At 41.8% G+C, this 16,759-nt stretch overlaps 1 protein-coding gene across 5 annotated transcripts in view; it reads right to left on the bottom strand.

Moving 5' to 3' along the window:
* Positions 1-16,759, bottom strand: part of nlgn2a (neuroligin 2a) — a 238,861-nt gene that overhangs the window by 71,382 nt on the left and 150,720 nt on the right. For all 5 annotated transcript variants that reach the window (XM_026161610.1, XM_026161606.1, XM_026161607.1 and 2 more), the window contains one exon: positions 8,332-8,481. In XM_026161610.1, the coding sequence (XP_026017395.1) occupies positions 8,332-8,481 (150 nt within the window). The remainder of the gene's footprint in view (positions 1-8,331; positions 8,482-16,759) is intronic.

Below are 16,759 nucleotides of genomic sequence, written 5' to 3'. Positions count from 1 at the left end.
GGCCCTCTTCCTATTGAAAAAACAAAAGTTGTATCCAAGATGGCCGACTTCTAAATGGCCACCATGGTCACCACCCATCTTGAGGAGTTTGCCCCCTCACAGATACTAATGTGCCACAAACAGGACTTTAATATCACCAACCATTCCCATTTTATTACGGTGTATCCATATAAATGGCTCACCCTGTAGACAGTGTTGAGTGTATTGTAACAGCAATGACGTGTGAACCCTGCTTCCAGGTCCAAACTACTCTGTGTTTATTAAAGCTGTTGCTTTTTTTTTTTAACATGTTTTAATGCTTTGTATTCCTGCAGCAGTATATGAATGACTAACCTCGTATTGTGGATGGATTATCTCAGTTGTTCTCCTGACTGAAGTTTGGAACATTTACAGCATCCTGCCATGCGATTGCATTTGTCCCTAACCATCAGGAAACCTCACATTAACTGTTATAGCGAGTCAACGCTAGACAGTTTAACTTAGGGTTATATATCCCTTTTTTTGCATGACAATTCTGTACGTTATACATCAAACCATTGTAACATAGTAACTTTAACCTTGGTAGGATGCAATGTGCTATGACTATCATCACAAGGTGGCATCTAGAAGCTGCTTGGTAACTGCTATTCAACAACAAATTCTGAATAACACCCTGTTAACAAGAGGCATCAGACCTGTTAAACATGCACTAAAAAAGCCTGAAAGAAGAGAAACTTTCAAAGCCACAGACAACTACAGCTGTCAGAGTGTTGCGTGGAACTAAGATCCTGTAAAAACTCAGCTAGCTTTTAAAACACGTCACAAGTCTGCCATTGCCAAAGAGCTTCTAATATTCTCCAGTATGCATACATGTATATACACTTGATGGGGCGACCGTGGTTCAGGGGGTTGGGTAGCTCATCTTGTAACTGGAAGGTTACCGGTTTGAACCCCAGCTCTGTCTGTCCTGGTCGTTGTGTCCTTGGGCAAGACACTTCACCTACAGCCTACTGGTGTTGGCCAGAGGGGCCGATGGCGCGATATGGCAGCCTCGCTTCTGTCAGTCTGCCCCAGGGCAGCTGTGGCTACAACTGTAGCTGCCTCCACCAGTGTGTGAATGTGAGAGTGAATGAATAGTGGAATTGTAAAGTGCTTTGAATGTCCTGAAAAGCGCTATTTAAATGCAATCCATTATTATTACTTGAGAAATAAAAAGAGAACACTGATGACTGATGACAGAGGGATTTTGACTCAGTCTGCGCTCCAGATGGGTTAATTATTAATCGCGTTAGTCGTGATTACGGCACGTTAACGCTCATAGCACTAAAAAATTGTAAGGTTGCCATTGGCTTTAATCCAGATGAAAGAGGTAAACCTAAGAATGTAACCAAAGCGGCGTGCCACTAGTTCAGATGTATAGTGCAAGCAAAGTACTCAAACACGACTAAGTTGCATGAGCATGTACGTGTCCACCATCCGGCTGAGTATGATAGGCTATCACCAGTTTCTGCACCTCCATCAACAAGCAGATGAGGTGGGGGCAGATGAAAGAGGGTGCTGTTAAAACAGCATTATTATTCTGTTGACTGCTTCTATTAGCTCCATCATTATTAGCAAACTTACTCATGAGCAGATAAATAAATAAATAAATCGCCGATGGGCTCAGCCTATCATCGATAGTCGTTATTTTTCATCAAGTCGCCCACCCCTACCTGTGCCAAAAACATTTACTATACATTAAATGATTTGAATTTTATGTGTTTATAAGTTTTGACAACCAGATTCAAGTTCAGGAGCAGAATAAATTGCACTTCCTTTTGCTCTCCAGATACAGTATGGGCAAGGCATGTTTCAAAGACCAGCTTTAAGTCCTAATTAGCAGCAGTGCATTCCAATTAACTCAACTCCAGCTTTAATCATTTATATGATCAGGGTAATTAAATACATCACGACGTCGAAACCATACAGCACAGGAAACTTTGCGAGACCCAGACTAATTTGTGGTAGGCTTCGTAAACCAAGACCACAAAACTGAACTCTTGCACTGCTGACTGCAGCACCGGAAGGCTGCATCGCTGATGATATCGAATATAATCTCATGCGAAGACGTCGGCCTGCGCAGAAACACACGCTGTTTCGAGTTTTCATATCACGTGGCCACATCTAGCTTCTGTATCAATAATTCCTGCATCGCCCTTCCAAATCGACATGTCGGATTGCTGAAGCAAGAACACAAACAGCAGAAACCATCGCACAGCGTATCCACAGAGCAGACATTGATATGCATGACTGCATGCACCTACACGTGCCTGGTGCACACCACCTCTAAACACACAAACGCTCGCTTCTAACCCCACACTAGCTTTGCCTCTCTCTGTCAAAGGAAAATGCCATCCATCATGCAGGATGCATGGGGTGAAAGATTACTCACATTTCTCCCAATCATGGCCAAATTGCTCTGGATGGCTCTCATATTTGGGAGATGGCTGTGGCCGTCTCTTTGCATACAAATGACAAAGTCTCCCCCGCAATTTGCTTTCTCCTTGACTCAAAGAATGTGATGAGAGAGTTACAGACAGGGTGCAGGAAGAAGAAAATGCAGAATTGCAGCTGGAGGACTGGAAGGAGGGAGAGAGATGTAACATACAAGGACAGATAATTAAGTCCAACCTAATGCTCACGTCATTAGGTAGGGCGTGATACTCGGGGAGAATCTAATGCCGCTGCGACACCTGACTTATTTTTATCATCTTTGAAAAGTACATTTGTAATCCACACATTTAAATGTCTTTTGTACAGGATTACTTTCTTCTAAAAGTCAACACACCAGGTTCAAGCTGGCATGAAACAGCACTATGAATATCCTCAGTATGCAGAGCTATCATACAGCATTGCTCTATAAGAGTACTAACAGATATGTGACGCTGTCGTTGACCACATATAAAAAAACTATTTACATCTTACTGATAAAAACAAATCAAAGAGCGCTGGGAGCACGAATTAACAAGTTAACAAGCCAACAGTGTAGCCAGGTTTTAGTCTGGAGGTAGAAACCTAATGCCTGAAAAGTTACCAATCCCCTTGTTATGTTGAGAAAAACAGGAAACTAGCCTTTGCTTTCTATTCCCAAGTTCATCTAACCTGGAACTTTGCTAGAATTGCTTTTCCTTTCAGAAACAGGGTTTCTGCCAGTCTATTACAAGCTTGGTGGCCCATCTGGTCTAAACTGATCCACTGCTGGTCCTAAGCACTGTGGATTCTTTTTCATACATACACAAAAATATAAGCATTAAGCTGGCTAATATACAGCCATGGTTAAACAAAAGTACACACAATGATTGAAAAGCTCTTTTATTTAGTAACTGCTTTCTGTATGACTATCAATCTCTCACATGTTTGCTTGCTTTGATCATTAATGCCACGTAACAGACACGCAGACTGATGGGCAATAACAACTGTTGATAAGGTTCCTCTGTGGTATTGTGGTAACACAAACCTGAATGCGCTTAACAACAAGCTGCCAAATTGTTCTTTTATAGTGGTCCTCACTCTTGATGCACTTCTAAGGAAGTCAAGGAAATCAAGTACATTTGTTTAGCAGGGCCTTGCTGCTTTTACCCTCTTAGTTCCTGTATTAACAGTGACAGTGTACTTCTACTTCTTCAACATTTTACTTAGTAGTCTGCTTGGCTAAAACTGTCACTCTTAACAAAGTAACAAACTCGTTACCAGCACTTTTCTGTAACAATTAACTTGATGAGAAGAATTACACTTTTATAGATAGCAGCAATCAACAATAACAAAAGCAACAAAAAGGCCTTTTAACAGTCCTTTAATAGATATTTCATATTGCATTCTGTTATTCACTGTAGCAAAAAATGCTGATGAATTCAATAGGGAAGCACTGAAAAGCAAACACTTTAGGTAATTGCATGCAAATGAAAATGTGTCACCGCAGTAAAGGCGGTTTAAATGCTCCAAAAACAACACAGCAACATCCTTTAAGAAAGAAACAAAACAAATCAAAGCCAGGCTGCCTATTTTAAAACAGCTTCCAGGAGCCCGCTCTCTCTTCGGCTAATGAAATATCTAAAGCACTTAGTTTCCTTTAGTTAGCACCTGCCTCCTTAGAGGCATGTTCCTCCTCTCCAAGCTAAATTACTTGGTCTCAGTGGAGCGAGACAGAGTGCGGTAACAAAGAGGAGAAGTCGAGTGTATTTTCAAAAAAGGGATGACGCGCTCGTGCTGGAGAGCTGAGGTGGCAGACAATAGTGTGCTGGCAGATCTCACAGTGAACTGAGCAGACAGGTTACAGCGTGCTACACCGGGCCTGTAAAGCCACTTTAACCACTTTCCAAATCCCTCACTTTCTCTCAGTGCTGCCGCTGGTACTAACAGCTCAAAAGTGCATCATAACCAAACCTTCCCCTACCAAAATACTCCGCAAAGGTTTGGTTTTTTTTGTTTTTGTTTTTTACAATGCCTACTCTCTGTGGAATGAATTATACATCTGCAAAACAGTCATCTGAAAGTTGGAGGTTCTGGGCGAGGGCGTGCAGTTAAAATGAGGAATTGTGAGGTGCATTTCCACGTCAGTAAAAATGCCACATCTGTATATGATTTGCATGCTTGTTCTCTTCTTCCACTCCTATGTTTAATAGACTTCCTGGCAATGCAGGACTCAGTGGCCAAATAAAAAAACAGGATGTATGGTGACAAGTAGGGCTGCCACGATTTGTCGACTAGTCACGATTACGTCGACTATCAAAATCGTCGACGACTGATTTAATAGTCGACACGTCGTTTGAAGCTTTGTAAGATCACAAAAGACGCAGGAATAAGTGGCAGGATTTAAGAGTGTAATAACGGACTGAAACAGAAGATGGCAGCACTGCATGTACAAGGATGCCAGCTGCCGTTAAACCCCGAAGAAGAAGAAGCAGCTGTGTCCCAGAATTCATAGCGCAGCCCAGCTCAGTTTCCAACAATGGCGGCAGCTAGTTAGTTTTAATGTTACTCTTATTATTCTTTCTGGGTCACAAAATAAACGTTTAACATATTTTCAGGCGAGAATGTAGCTGTGTAAACCTCAAATATCTGCTCAGTTTATCAGGACACCACATATTTTCAAAAGCGCTCCGACGTTTTCAGAGACGTCTGTTACCCACTAGCTCGTTAGCGAGCCGGGGCTAGGCTCACTAGCGCCGTGAGAACACCGGACTCCCCGCAAAGCGTTTTCAAACCCACCGCCGTCTTTCGCTACTCAGGTTAAATATATATGAGTCACTTAGATAAATTAAAAATGTTATTGTTTGGCTTTTTTTTAGTATTTTATTTGTTCCTGAGTAAATCAGTTTGTCTGAGATTAAAGTTATAGTTTTTACACAGCTGAATAAACGTCAAGCAGACAGCTGATTATCAGAAGTGTGAGATGCTCCAGAATCTACTCCGGTGTCCTGTTATATTTTAGATAGCAAGGAGTTTATTAAACTTCACCGAAACAATCTGCAAATTTCATTAAAATTTAATAAACTATCATCTTGTCTTTATTTTTAGTTAGCACTTACCTTAAACACTTAAAGCTGTAAGCTAATGATAGTTATATAAGAGCAGATGCTGCTGGTGCAATAAGCTGTAGTTTTACGTCCAATGGATGATGATCTGATTAGTCGACTAATCGCAAAAATAATCGGTGACTAGTCGACTATCAAAATAATCGTTTGTGGCAGCCCTAGTGACAAGAGTACGAGAATTAAGTAAGTAAGCTAAAAGATCTCACAAAGCAACAAATCATGCCACCACATAATGAAAAAGCTGACATACTTTTATTATCAGTCTGAAAAGAGCCATTTCTAAGGCTTTAGGACTCCAGTATTGAAGTGACTGGCCTACCAAGATTCCTCCAAGAGTCTACTGATGACTCATCAGGTCCCAAAATAACACAGAACAATACTTAAAGACCTGCAGGCTTCACTTGCCTCAGTCAAGTTCAGAGTTCATGATGCTACAAGAATCACACCAGCAGTCAAACATGGTGGTAGTGTAACGGTCTTGGGCTGTTTTGTTGCCTCGGGACCTGTTAGACTTGCCATAATTGAGGGAAACATGAATTCTGCTCTGTATCAGGAAATTCTGAAGGACAATGTCCAACCATCATTGTGCTCTGAAGGTGTTGGTTGCATTTGGGTTATCCAAGTCCACCTCTGAATAGCTCAAAAAGAAACCAAACAAAATAAGATGCTTTGGTATCACCTTAAGCAGTCTGTTAATACTTTTCAGTCTGAATTATAACAATTCTACAAAGAAGAGTGGGCCAAAGTTCCTCCAAAGCACTGTGAAACATTCACTGCCGGTTATCACAAATACTTAATTGCAGCTGTTGATGCCAAGGATGGCACAACCAGTTATTAGGTTTAGAGGGCAATTACTTATTAACATAGTGCTGCAAGGATAATAAATAAGCAAAAAAAAAAAAAAAAAAGTCAGGAAGGGTGTAAACAGTTTTTCGCAGCACTTTAACTTTAACTCTATGTAGACCAGTGTTTCCCAACCTTTTGGAGCCACTGCACATATTTCACATTAGAAAAATCACACGGCACACCACCAAACAAAAATGTCACAAAAAGGATATTGATCATTTTCCCCCTGCGCACCAGGCACAGTGGAATTGGTTTGGTTTGTCCCCAGTATACTTTTTTTGCTTTCTTTTGACCACTACTCATGCCAGGGCTTCATCTGGGTCGGAATTTTCTCCAGGATCCAGGTCAGATTGACTACGTTTTCTTTTCAAATATTTATCTATTTATTTATTACACGCTTTGTCGTCTCACTCACAGCATGACTATTATGTAATTTCTTCTTCGTCTTCTTCTGTTTTATTGGCAACCCATTTAATGAGAGCAGGTAGTTGTACTGCCCTCTAGTGGAAGAGAAAGTAATCAATCTGCCCGTTACTAATCAGGTTGAACCAGATAATCTTCCACGGCACACCTGATTATTTCTCATGGCACACCTATCCACAGTGGTTGGGAAACAATTATGTAGACAAATCTAGACACGATTTAAGGTAAGATTTTTTTTTTTTTTAAATTTTAGGAGAAATCTAGTGCATATGAAGCCATGTGCTTCATTACTCCCAACTTAAAATAAGTCACTGTTGATTATGGCTCCATATATGTCTTCGACCACATTTTTGAAAGTAAAATTCTTCTGATTAATACATTGCAAAACCATATCTACCTTCTCTTCTACCTGCTCTTCATTCTACTTATTCTGCGTTCTTCTATTTTATGAGAAAAGGGACCATGATGCACGGTGGGATGGTGGTTAGCACTGTTGCCGCACAGCAAGAAGGTTCTGAATTCAATTCCACCACTAGGCCGGGGTCTTTCTGTGTGGAGTTTGCATGTTCTTATGTGGGTTCCCTCCGGGTACTCCGGCTTCCTCCCACAGTCCAAAGACATGCAGTTAGTGGGGATAGGTTAACTGATCAATCTAAATTGCCCATAGGTGTGAATGTGAGAGCGAATGGTTGTCTGTCTCTGTGTGTTAGCCCTTTAACAGACTGGCGACCTGTCCAGGGTGTACCCCGCCTCTCGCCCTATGACAGCTGGGATAAGCTCCAGCACCCCCCACGACTCTGAAAAGGATAAGTGGAAGCGAATGGCTGGATGGATAAAACTGTGCACATCTTTATAAATTGCAGTCCTCCTGATTCAACCTGGTTTAGACTTCAGCATTTAACCATAAACACTCAAGGAGTCTTTGCACATTTTTATAATTTGATCCTTCCAGTCCCATTGTATCAGGCTCCACCACAATACTATCCACAACTTTACCAAATGATCGTGATCTATCCTGGCACCATCACCAAGGGATACCATGGAAACTAAGCTTGAATTGTAACATTTTTTATTTCTTTTTATTCACACTGCAAACTGGGTAAAGACAAGCCAAACTTCCTTTCTGGTGTGTTTCAGCTGAACGAGTCTGGCTAGTGTCTTCATCTCAGCTCCCCCTGTTTCCAAGAAAGGGTTTACAATGCAAAAGTTTTGTAAAAAACAAAAACAAAAACAAAAAAAAGGCCATCAGTATTCAAAGAAAATTAAAGAATTACACAATCGGTGTTTAGACAGTGAGGGGAAATCTATAAGCAAGTGAGCTGTAACGATCAGGCCCTGGACTGGTTGTCATTACAATGATGGATTCTATTCATGTCACCCATCATCGACTCAGTTTAGAGAAAAGAAGAAACGTTCTTTTAGCTCAGCGTTTGGGGAGATATGGAATATAAATCGAATCTATTTGTTGGTGCAAATCTGTTAGCATGAAAAAGTCATGAGGGCCACTCACCGAGCACGCCGAGCCTGTAGTTCATGGTTACCACGATCACGTTGCCGTAGGCGGCGAGGACGCTGGCATCAAACATGTTTCCTGTGCCTTCCATGTAGGAGCCGCCGTGAATAAACAGCATCACCGGCTTCTTCCTGCGGTCACGGATATCTACATGCACAAACAGGGAAAAACAGAGTGTGAAAGAACAAAAAGTCAATGACTGCATTCACAGTTATGATTAGACATTGTGTTAGACCATAGTATATGGAACAAACTGCAGCGTGATGAAAACACAGCACTGGATCAGTGCTGTATTACTTACTGCGGCTGGATGCCAACCTTTAAAAATGGGCTTGAGCTCATTTAGATTTCAGCCAATGATTCTAACAACAGGCAGTAACGAGAGGCGCCACCGTGAGAATCTTGTCAAATGTTTCCTGGTGATTAAAGCGAGAAAAAAAAGGCTTGAAGAAAATTACCAGCTACTGTAGTGCTTCACATTAGAGCCTGTCGTGCATCAGTCTTTACTTCACACTGAGGCCCAGATTGACTAAAACTGATGCAATTCCTAGCGCAGTGCAAAAGCATCTGTGTGTGCAACTGAAAATTGATGGCAGCCTGAGGCAATTAGTTTCAACAGAGAATGTCCAGATAAATTCACAGAATATCTGCACAACAGCTCTTATGATGGGGTAGCTCAATGTGTTGGTGTCAGAGTTCACCCCAAAGAGCTCTCTGCTGCAGAGAAGAGATGTTTAACACTGTTCAAACAGCCACTCTCTAGTAAACACACTCAAAGCAATGTGGCACAACATACAGAAGGTAAAAAAGAAGGTACCAGGATGACACTAGGAAACATATCAAAGCCGGGCCCCAAAGGAGTGGAGCTGATGTCTGTATACTCCCCTCTGAAGAGCATTCAGTGCGCAATCAACACAAAATAAAAGGCCACTGGCTCTCAATATATCATGTGTGCAATAAATTTCCATAATTTCCTCATTTTATTTTGCACCTTGGAACTCGGAACCCCCATAAATGCAAATTTCAAGTCGCCTTGAGCTGCAGAGACAGCTATAGAAACCTATTTCTAGGTCAACTCCCCTGTGTGGAATCTCTAGAAGAACACAGTTTTCTTGGACGCTATCATTTTTGCACACAAATTGTTGGTGGGTCCCGCCTGGAGGTGAAAAATGGAAAGATAGCTAAAAAGTTACCCATGAAAATGTTACGCAAGAACATTAGAAAACAAAGTTTAGCTCCAGAGTTGCTTCCCGTAAAGTTTTCTGTATTTATTTTACTGAAAGTAAGTATAAATGTGCAAACTGGAGGCAGGATCTGTCTATCTGGTTGTTCAGTCTGACGTCACTAGCCGTGTCTGGGCCTAAACTCCGCTGCAGGTCCATATATCAAACGATCACTATGGCATTACTGAGAGTTGAAAAACTGTCTAAAGTCTTTCATCTTTAATAAAATGATCAGCGTTCTGCTCTACCAGGTGTAAGAATTGAGTTTAACATCCAGGCATCCATGAAAACCGAATTTATGACATTTAACGGAGTTAAAAGTTAGCAGGAAGTTAGCTCGCTAGCTTCTATCTAAATACAATATAGCATGTCCTGACTGCAGGGTTTTGGAAACAAATTAAAACGTACATCTCTGTTATCACTTCCAGCATAAATGAAGACAGAAAACTAAATAGCAGTGACGTTTGTAGGGTTACTGAAGTTGGGCTAGCTGGTATATAATGATGTGCTACGTGACCGCTAGCGACACACAGCTATGTTAGCATAATATAAACAAGCTAACTTTTTTTCCACTCGATAAAAGTTGACGTGAGTGTTCTCGGTGGTCAGGAACAAATGTAATCGCATGGCAGGATGCTGTAAAAGGACCAAACTTCAGCCAGGAGAACAACTGAGATAATCCATCCACAATACGAGGTTAGTCATTCATATACTGCTGCATGGGCTGGGCTGTAGTTACATCCTAAGGTTTTAAAAACTGAGCTTAAATAAATGATTAGCGGTAATAAAAGCCGAGGGAGGTCAACAGTGATCACTGACTGTTTTAGGAGCTTTTTGAGATCAAATAGAAGAAAATACATAACATTAAACATGTTAACAACACAAAAGCCATATTAAACGCAGACTACTTTAGGCCCGGAAGTAGGATTCGTCGCGTCATCACTGAACAACCGGATTATTAGCTATAGTGATTTAAACTAAGTTGTGGGGATAGGTTAATTGCCACTAGGTGTGAGTGTGAGTGCGAATGGTTGTCTGTCCCTGTGTGTTGGCCCTGCGACAGACTGGCGACCTGTCCAGGGTGTACCCCGCCTCTCGCCCTATGACAGCTGGGATAGGCTCCAGCGACCCTGAAAAGGATAAGCGGACGCAAATGGATGGATGGATTTAAACTAGTGTTGCCTGGACAACACTAACTTAAATAATAATGCTTAAAAATGTGAAAACAAGTACTTAAAAACATATTCTCTGCAATATATTGTAAACATGAATTTCTGAGGCAAGCTGAAGGTATTCAGTGAATGTAGACCTACTGTGTTATTTATTTCCTTATTTTCTCTTATATATAATATATGATGATATATACATATAATATACTGTTACAGTGGTGGATGCTCATATTAAACAAAAAATACAAACAATGACACAGTGATTTCTCTACCACTGGCTTGAGGGCATGGCCTGCCTCCCAAACAGAACACTTCTTTGACCCCACCCACTGGATGAACTGACAGGTTGCACCAAGACCTGGTAAAAGATGAATAAAGGCTATTCTGAACCATAAAACACTTAAAGCTACTCCAGTGGAGTCTAATTATAAAAATATGAAGCTGAAAATGAGCATAACAGGTGCCCTTTAAACTCTATGGTTACTCAGGGAAGCTATGATGATAAATTCTGGCATCCTCCACTAAGAAACTCATGCAGCTCATTTCAGAAAGCATCCAATGTCAGTCCTGAGAGTTTTCAGCATACGCCCTCTCCTGCAGCGCTGTGCGTGCACGTAGGACGGTCCCCGATGGGCCCTCGTTGGCCTTTGAACCAGTCTCCTAGCTGACTGTGAGCAGCGTCGCTCCTGCCTGCCAGGAGCCTACGGTAGCATATGGCACAGAAGACTCAGAGGAGTGGCACAGTGACAGCAGCCCCTGTTGGCTTCTGTTTGTGTGTCTGCGAGTGTGTGTGTGCGTGCAGGCCTGAGGATATGAGCAAACAGTAGTGGCGAATAACCACATAAATAACCACTACTGCATCTATTATAGAAGGCAGGAGAGATGGAGGGCGTGCGGCTCTCTTTGAAAGCTGCTTATATATATGTAGATGCTGTGTTAAGTACACAAACGTATGTAAGGTGGCTGCAAATGTAGCACCGTAAATCTCCAGTGATAGACTAGGGTGTCACAGACACATCCATACAGAGCTATGGCGCTAAAACCAGCGCATCAGTCAGGCAGACACACTCACACCGGCGAGAGAGAAATTCACAGGCAGTTGCAATGGAGAAGTCGCTATGGCAACTGCTCCACTTTGACTTGTTTCCGCCTCTCCTGCCTCTCCCTCTCACTTGGACAAAGTCTCATTGACTGTTGCTGTGGCAACATATTGCTGTCCTGCATGCCTAACCCCATGATGCCCTTCGCCGTGCTTCTACCTGCATGTCATTTCATTAGCAGCGAATGACCACATGCGCACCTCCTACATGCATGTTTCTGCATTCTGCTGCAGCGGCATCGAGGGACAGAATGCAGATGCACACGCACACAAACCCACAAGATGCAAACACACACACACACACGCACAAAGCAGACTGTCACAGTTGACCTGTAGACTCGGCGTCCACGGATCAGTTACAGGGCGAATCGTTGTGGCACAGTGACTGATAGGACCGAGGCCCTCAAGGGTAACAAGCTCTCCTCTCTTTCTCTCTCTTTCCCTGCCTCTGGCTTTGTTGTGTTTCTACCACAACTAAAGCTTAGCGTGCGATGCCCACCGATGGGCTGGTGGTTAGCTCTCCACCCTCAGCTTCCATACTTGAACCACATGTGGGTTGAAAAAAATTCAATCATTCATCAAAGCGTGCAATCATGCTTTAAAAATACTTTTTGCATAATTTGTTTCTCTTCAGCTATTTTGTTGACAATGTGAACAGGTGCTGCACGACAACAGAATGTCCCATACCATGGAGGCAGCTGGGGAAATGGGATAGTGTCCACGTATACATACAAAGCCTCGACAAATCCTTAACGTCCATGTTTACAATGGGCAGATGGTGAATACTCTCACACAGGCATGAGCTAAAGGAGGGGCTTAAAGCTGACTCATTTGTTTTACACTAACGTTTGCATGTTCGACTAAAGGAATTAAACGGAGTAGATTTATAAAACAGGTCAACACAGCCACTGTACGGGGCGACCGACTGAGGTTTACTCGCGCTTTGTTTCATGGCTTTTATGGCTTTTCAGAAGTGTGTGCTCCATCTCTGCTAAAGTATGTAAATATTTCCATTTCAACAGGGAACAAAATCATAAACTTTTTGCTCAACTGCCTTAATCTGATAACAGCTATAGGCCACAGCTGTTTAACAGCATTTGATATTTTTCATATGATTTGTAATACTTTTTCCGTATAAGCCCTCAGTGAGTTATGTAAGTAACCACCTACAGCTGGTGTATAATTCCAAATGATTATATGTGTATTTCAGACCATAGTAAAACCTTTTTCTTGCAAATATCTTTAAAAAAATAGTAATTTTCATTTAATATTTCAAGGGAAAAAAGTAAAAAGTTCCAAGTTTCTATTTTTTCCCCCTTTTTCCTCCCACAGCTGATCCACTTCATATCAAGTAAGACTTTCTGTGTTTTACTTTTAGCTTATTATTAGTTTGTAGCTTTTCAACTTCACATACAAATGATTTAGCATTAGAGGGACCTTTTGCTTATTTTAACCTCTATTTTTTAATCTTAGACTCTGCTAGAGTAGAGGGCGCAGCACTCCAGCTTTCCCTCTGAAATAAAATGTATTAACAGCCTGCTCTTTTCAGGGCCTCGCTCCCTTTATGGCAGCTTTTATCTGATTGGCCTTCCCTTGGAAACAGAGGGTTTGACGGCATATGGGAGAGAGGTCTCTGCTCAACGCTTTGCTCGAAGTTTAGCACTTGGCAGGCCGATATTGGCGAAACCATCCATCCATCCATTCTGTTCCGCTTATCCTTATCAGGGCTGCGGTGGGGCTGAAGCCTATCCTAGCTACCATAGGGTGAGAAGCAAGGTGCACCCTGGACAGATCATCAGTCTGTCGCAGGGCTGACACACTGACCATCTCTCACTCACACTTGTTAAGAATCCCCAATTAACCTAAACCCACTTACTGCATGTCTTTGGTTTTCACAAACATGGACGTAATTATTTGAAACTCTCTCCCTGTATGGTCATGGCAAATACTTGAAAAATCTCTTAATAACGTAACATTTGCTTTTATGTCATTGTGGAATAAATGATGAGGGTCTTGTCTTCGCGGTTATTGTAGTCATTTTTGTACAAAAACTGAGAACCTTGAATATTTGATGTTTCAGCACCTCAAATGCAGGCTGACAGCTTAACAGTCTAAAAGATGTCAAACTCAAGGACAGGGCCAAACCCGTCCTTTAAGATCTCAGCAGGTTTTGGCCCTTCGGTGTGTACGCAGCAACACACACCACACCGCAACTTTGCTTTCACTGTAAACTAACAAATTAGCTGACAGAGAACGGCACGAAAAGGAAAGTTGAAGATGAAGGCAGACAGTGCATCTTTAAAGAGAGGCCCGTGTATCCATTTACTACGAGTCGATGTCTGCGTTCAAAGACACAATCTGCATTGTCACTTTGAATCCACGCAGCAGCCGAGATACAGAGCCAAGGATAAGAAACAAGAAACAGAGTCTTCAAAAGGTTGCTGAACCGAAAGAACACATGCAGCTACGACATCACGTGCGTGCTCGAGCCAAATCTCAAAATGATGATGCTGTAAACGGGACAGGAATTTTGCAAAAAACTACAAAGTTTATTTTAATTTTTTTGTGTGCAGCCAATTTCATGGCAGGACGCTAAGCTGTCCAGCATATGTAAACTACCTGATCAAAGATGTTTTCGTTTTTAATGAAATTTCTCAGGCAGCTGTTGGGTTGCCATGTTCAGTTCTCTGAAACAAGTAGTTGTTAGACGGCTGTATAGTAGTCGACTGCAACAAGGGCGCAAGATTTTTTTTTACTAAGTGAACAGATGGAAAAATACATTTTTTGCTGACTTTTGGGACTTACAGGTTACAGGCTTCAGGTGGAGCAAATCACTAAAGGCAGAGTGGGATATCAAACATTAAAAATGTGAGTGTCAATAGGTTTTACGTGTCTGGATATAAAACCTAGATTACTAACAGGATTCCTTCAGTCATTCCAAATAAACTATGAACAAATCAGTTATGGTGTTAGTTCAGATAGCCTGCAAAGTCATATTGAGTTCAAATCCAGTAGATTCACTGATCCCAATGTTAACCAACAGCTGATGGCTCAAGTGTTATTTGTCTGTGCATCCAGATGTGAATAGGGTGAGCAATTTTACCCACTTTAGCCTGCCCACACATGTTGTGTATCTCCAAGCCACTTTGCAACCCAACTCCTGTCCAGCTCCTCCTTTCATTCTTTATCTGACATACTGAGTATCATACAGTGCTTAACAAATCTATTACACCACCCACCCAGTATAAGGTTTGCGCCACAGCTGATCTAAATGAACAGTAAGGGTTTTTCCACCAGTATGTGCAAGCTCTTTAACTGAAATTATATTTTTAACGCTAAAATATTACTAATCGTGTTACCCGTGAATTTTCAAATTTACTGTTTTATTAAAGGAACATATAGTAAAGCACATTATTACTTTTTTATTAAAGAAGAAGAAATCCAGTGTGCCAGCTCAACACACAAAGTATCACATCACCTGCCTTTGTTCAACAGATTTCTGCTACTATGTATAAACGATTACTGACTACAAGATGTCTACAAAGCTGATACCTGCACCTGCATCGTGATGGTGTTAAGATATATTCACGATAAAGATGGTGTGATACATCGCTAAGAATCGCCTTCCACTTTCCCAACATTTGGAGTCAGAAGCAGGCCAATTTACTGAGGTATTTTTACATTTACAGTTCTTTCAAGTCATCCATGTCGACTCCTCGTCATGCAGAGTCATCATTTTATTCCCCCCTCCAGTGGGTTTTGGATACCCCCTCTATGTAAGTATCCTCTCTCCCCTTGTAGGATAATTAATATACTGATAAAAGCGGGACAATATCTGTCTTACTGAGCAGCCACTGAAGTCCGCTCATACAAATTTTGGGAGCTCAAGAGCAACATTTTCAAGCCTAACCACCGCGTGATATATTATATCTTCAGCGGGCCTAGTATTTGGTCTCGGATGAATATAAACAAGTTATAAATAATTTTCCAAAGTCCTGAGGGATGTAGAAGGGGAGAAACTCAATATCCTGACAACTATATGACTCTCAAAGTGTGCAGTTCTTGCACCATCTCTCATTAACATAAATACACACACCTCCACCTGCTATTTTTCCCCGGGCGACCATAGATCAAGATCCATTCTCACGGGACAGCTAAACCCTGCGACTTGAAGGCAGAAACTGTCCCTTGCATCCTATAGCAGTGAAATACCTCACAGACTACTGGAATATGTTGCTAGTTAGTTGGGACAGAATATGAGATAGAGAAAGGATCAGTGCTGGCTCGCTACCACGAGTCTGTGCCCTCCACTGCACACCTGTACACCGACCTCTTCACCTTTATACTGGAAGGCCCTCTGCACCAACCCCCCCCGCTCCTCTCCTACGCTCCCTCGCCAAGCTTTAAAGTCAGCATACCGCCTCAGCTGCCAAAGTTGTTGTCGGCTATAGTGAAAAACGCACGACACTGTAACATAATCTGCTCAGCCGCAGAAATGTTGTTAGAGCTCGCTCTGGAGCCCAAAACAAACATCAGGCAGCCATGTTTGTGCTGGATACGTCTAAGTTCTTTCAATAAATCCGAGGCATCCGATGATCCCAGACAATTTGAATACAGGCGAGTAACGGCAACAGAACACTCAAACATGAACATGAACATAGGAACATGTCTGGCAGGCATCACTTTGTGCTGCTTTCGCACTTCAAACAGTCCATGCGCGCACATGGACGGGCGTGCCATCGAACCTATCCTGACTTAAAATCCATATTTCAATTATTACTGATAAAAAGAAATGCATATTCACTCCAAGGCCAAAAGTTACTATGAAGGATGCCACGATGCACAGGTTAAACGACAATTAACTAAAACACAAATTCAACAAGACGAATGAAATCTAATAACAGAAAAAAAAAAACACTGCTCGGCTCAGTAAA

Source organism: Astatotilapia calliptera, chromosome 3 (assembly GCF_900246225.1).
Source record: "Astatotilapia calliptera chromosome 3, fAstCal1.2, whole genome shotgun sequence".
NCBI lineage: Eukaryota > Metazoa > Chordata > Actinopteri > Cichliformes > Cichlidae > Astatotilapia > Astatotilapia calliptera.
The sequence above is the reverse complement of the archived record's forward strand: the minus strand, read 5'-3'. Positions and strand labels throughout refer to the sequence as shown.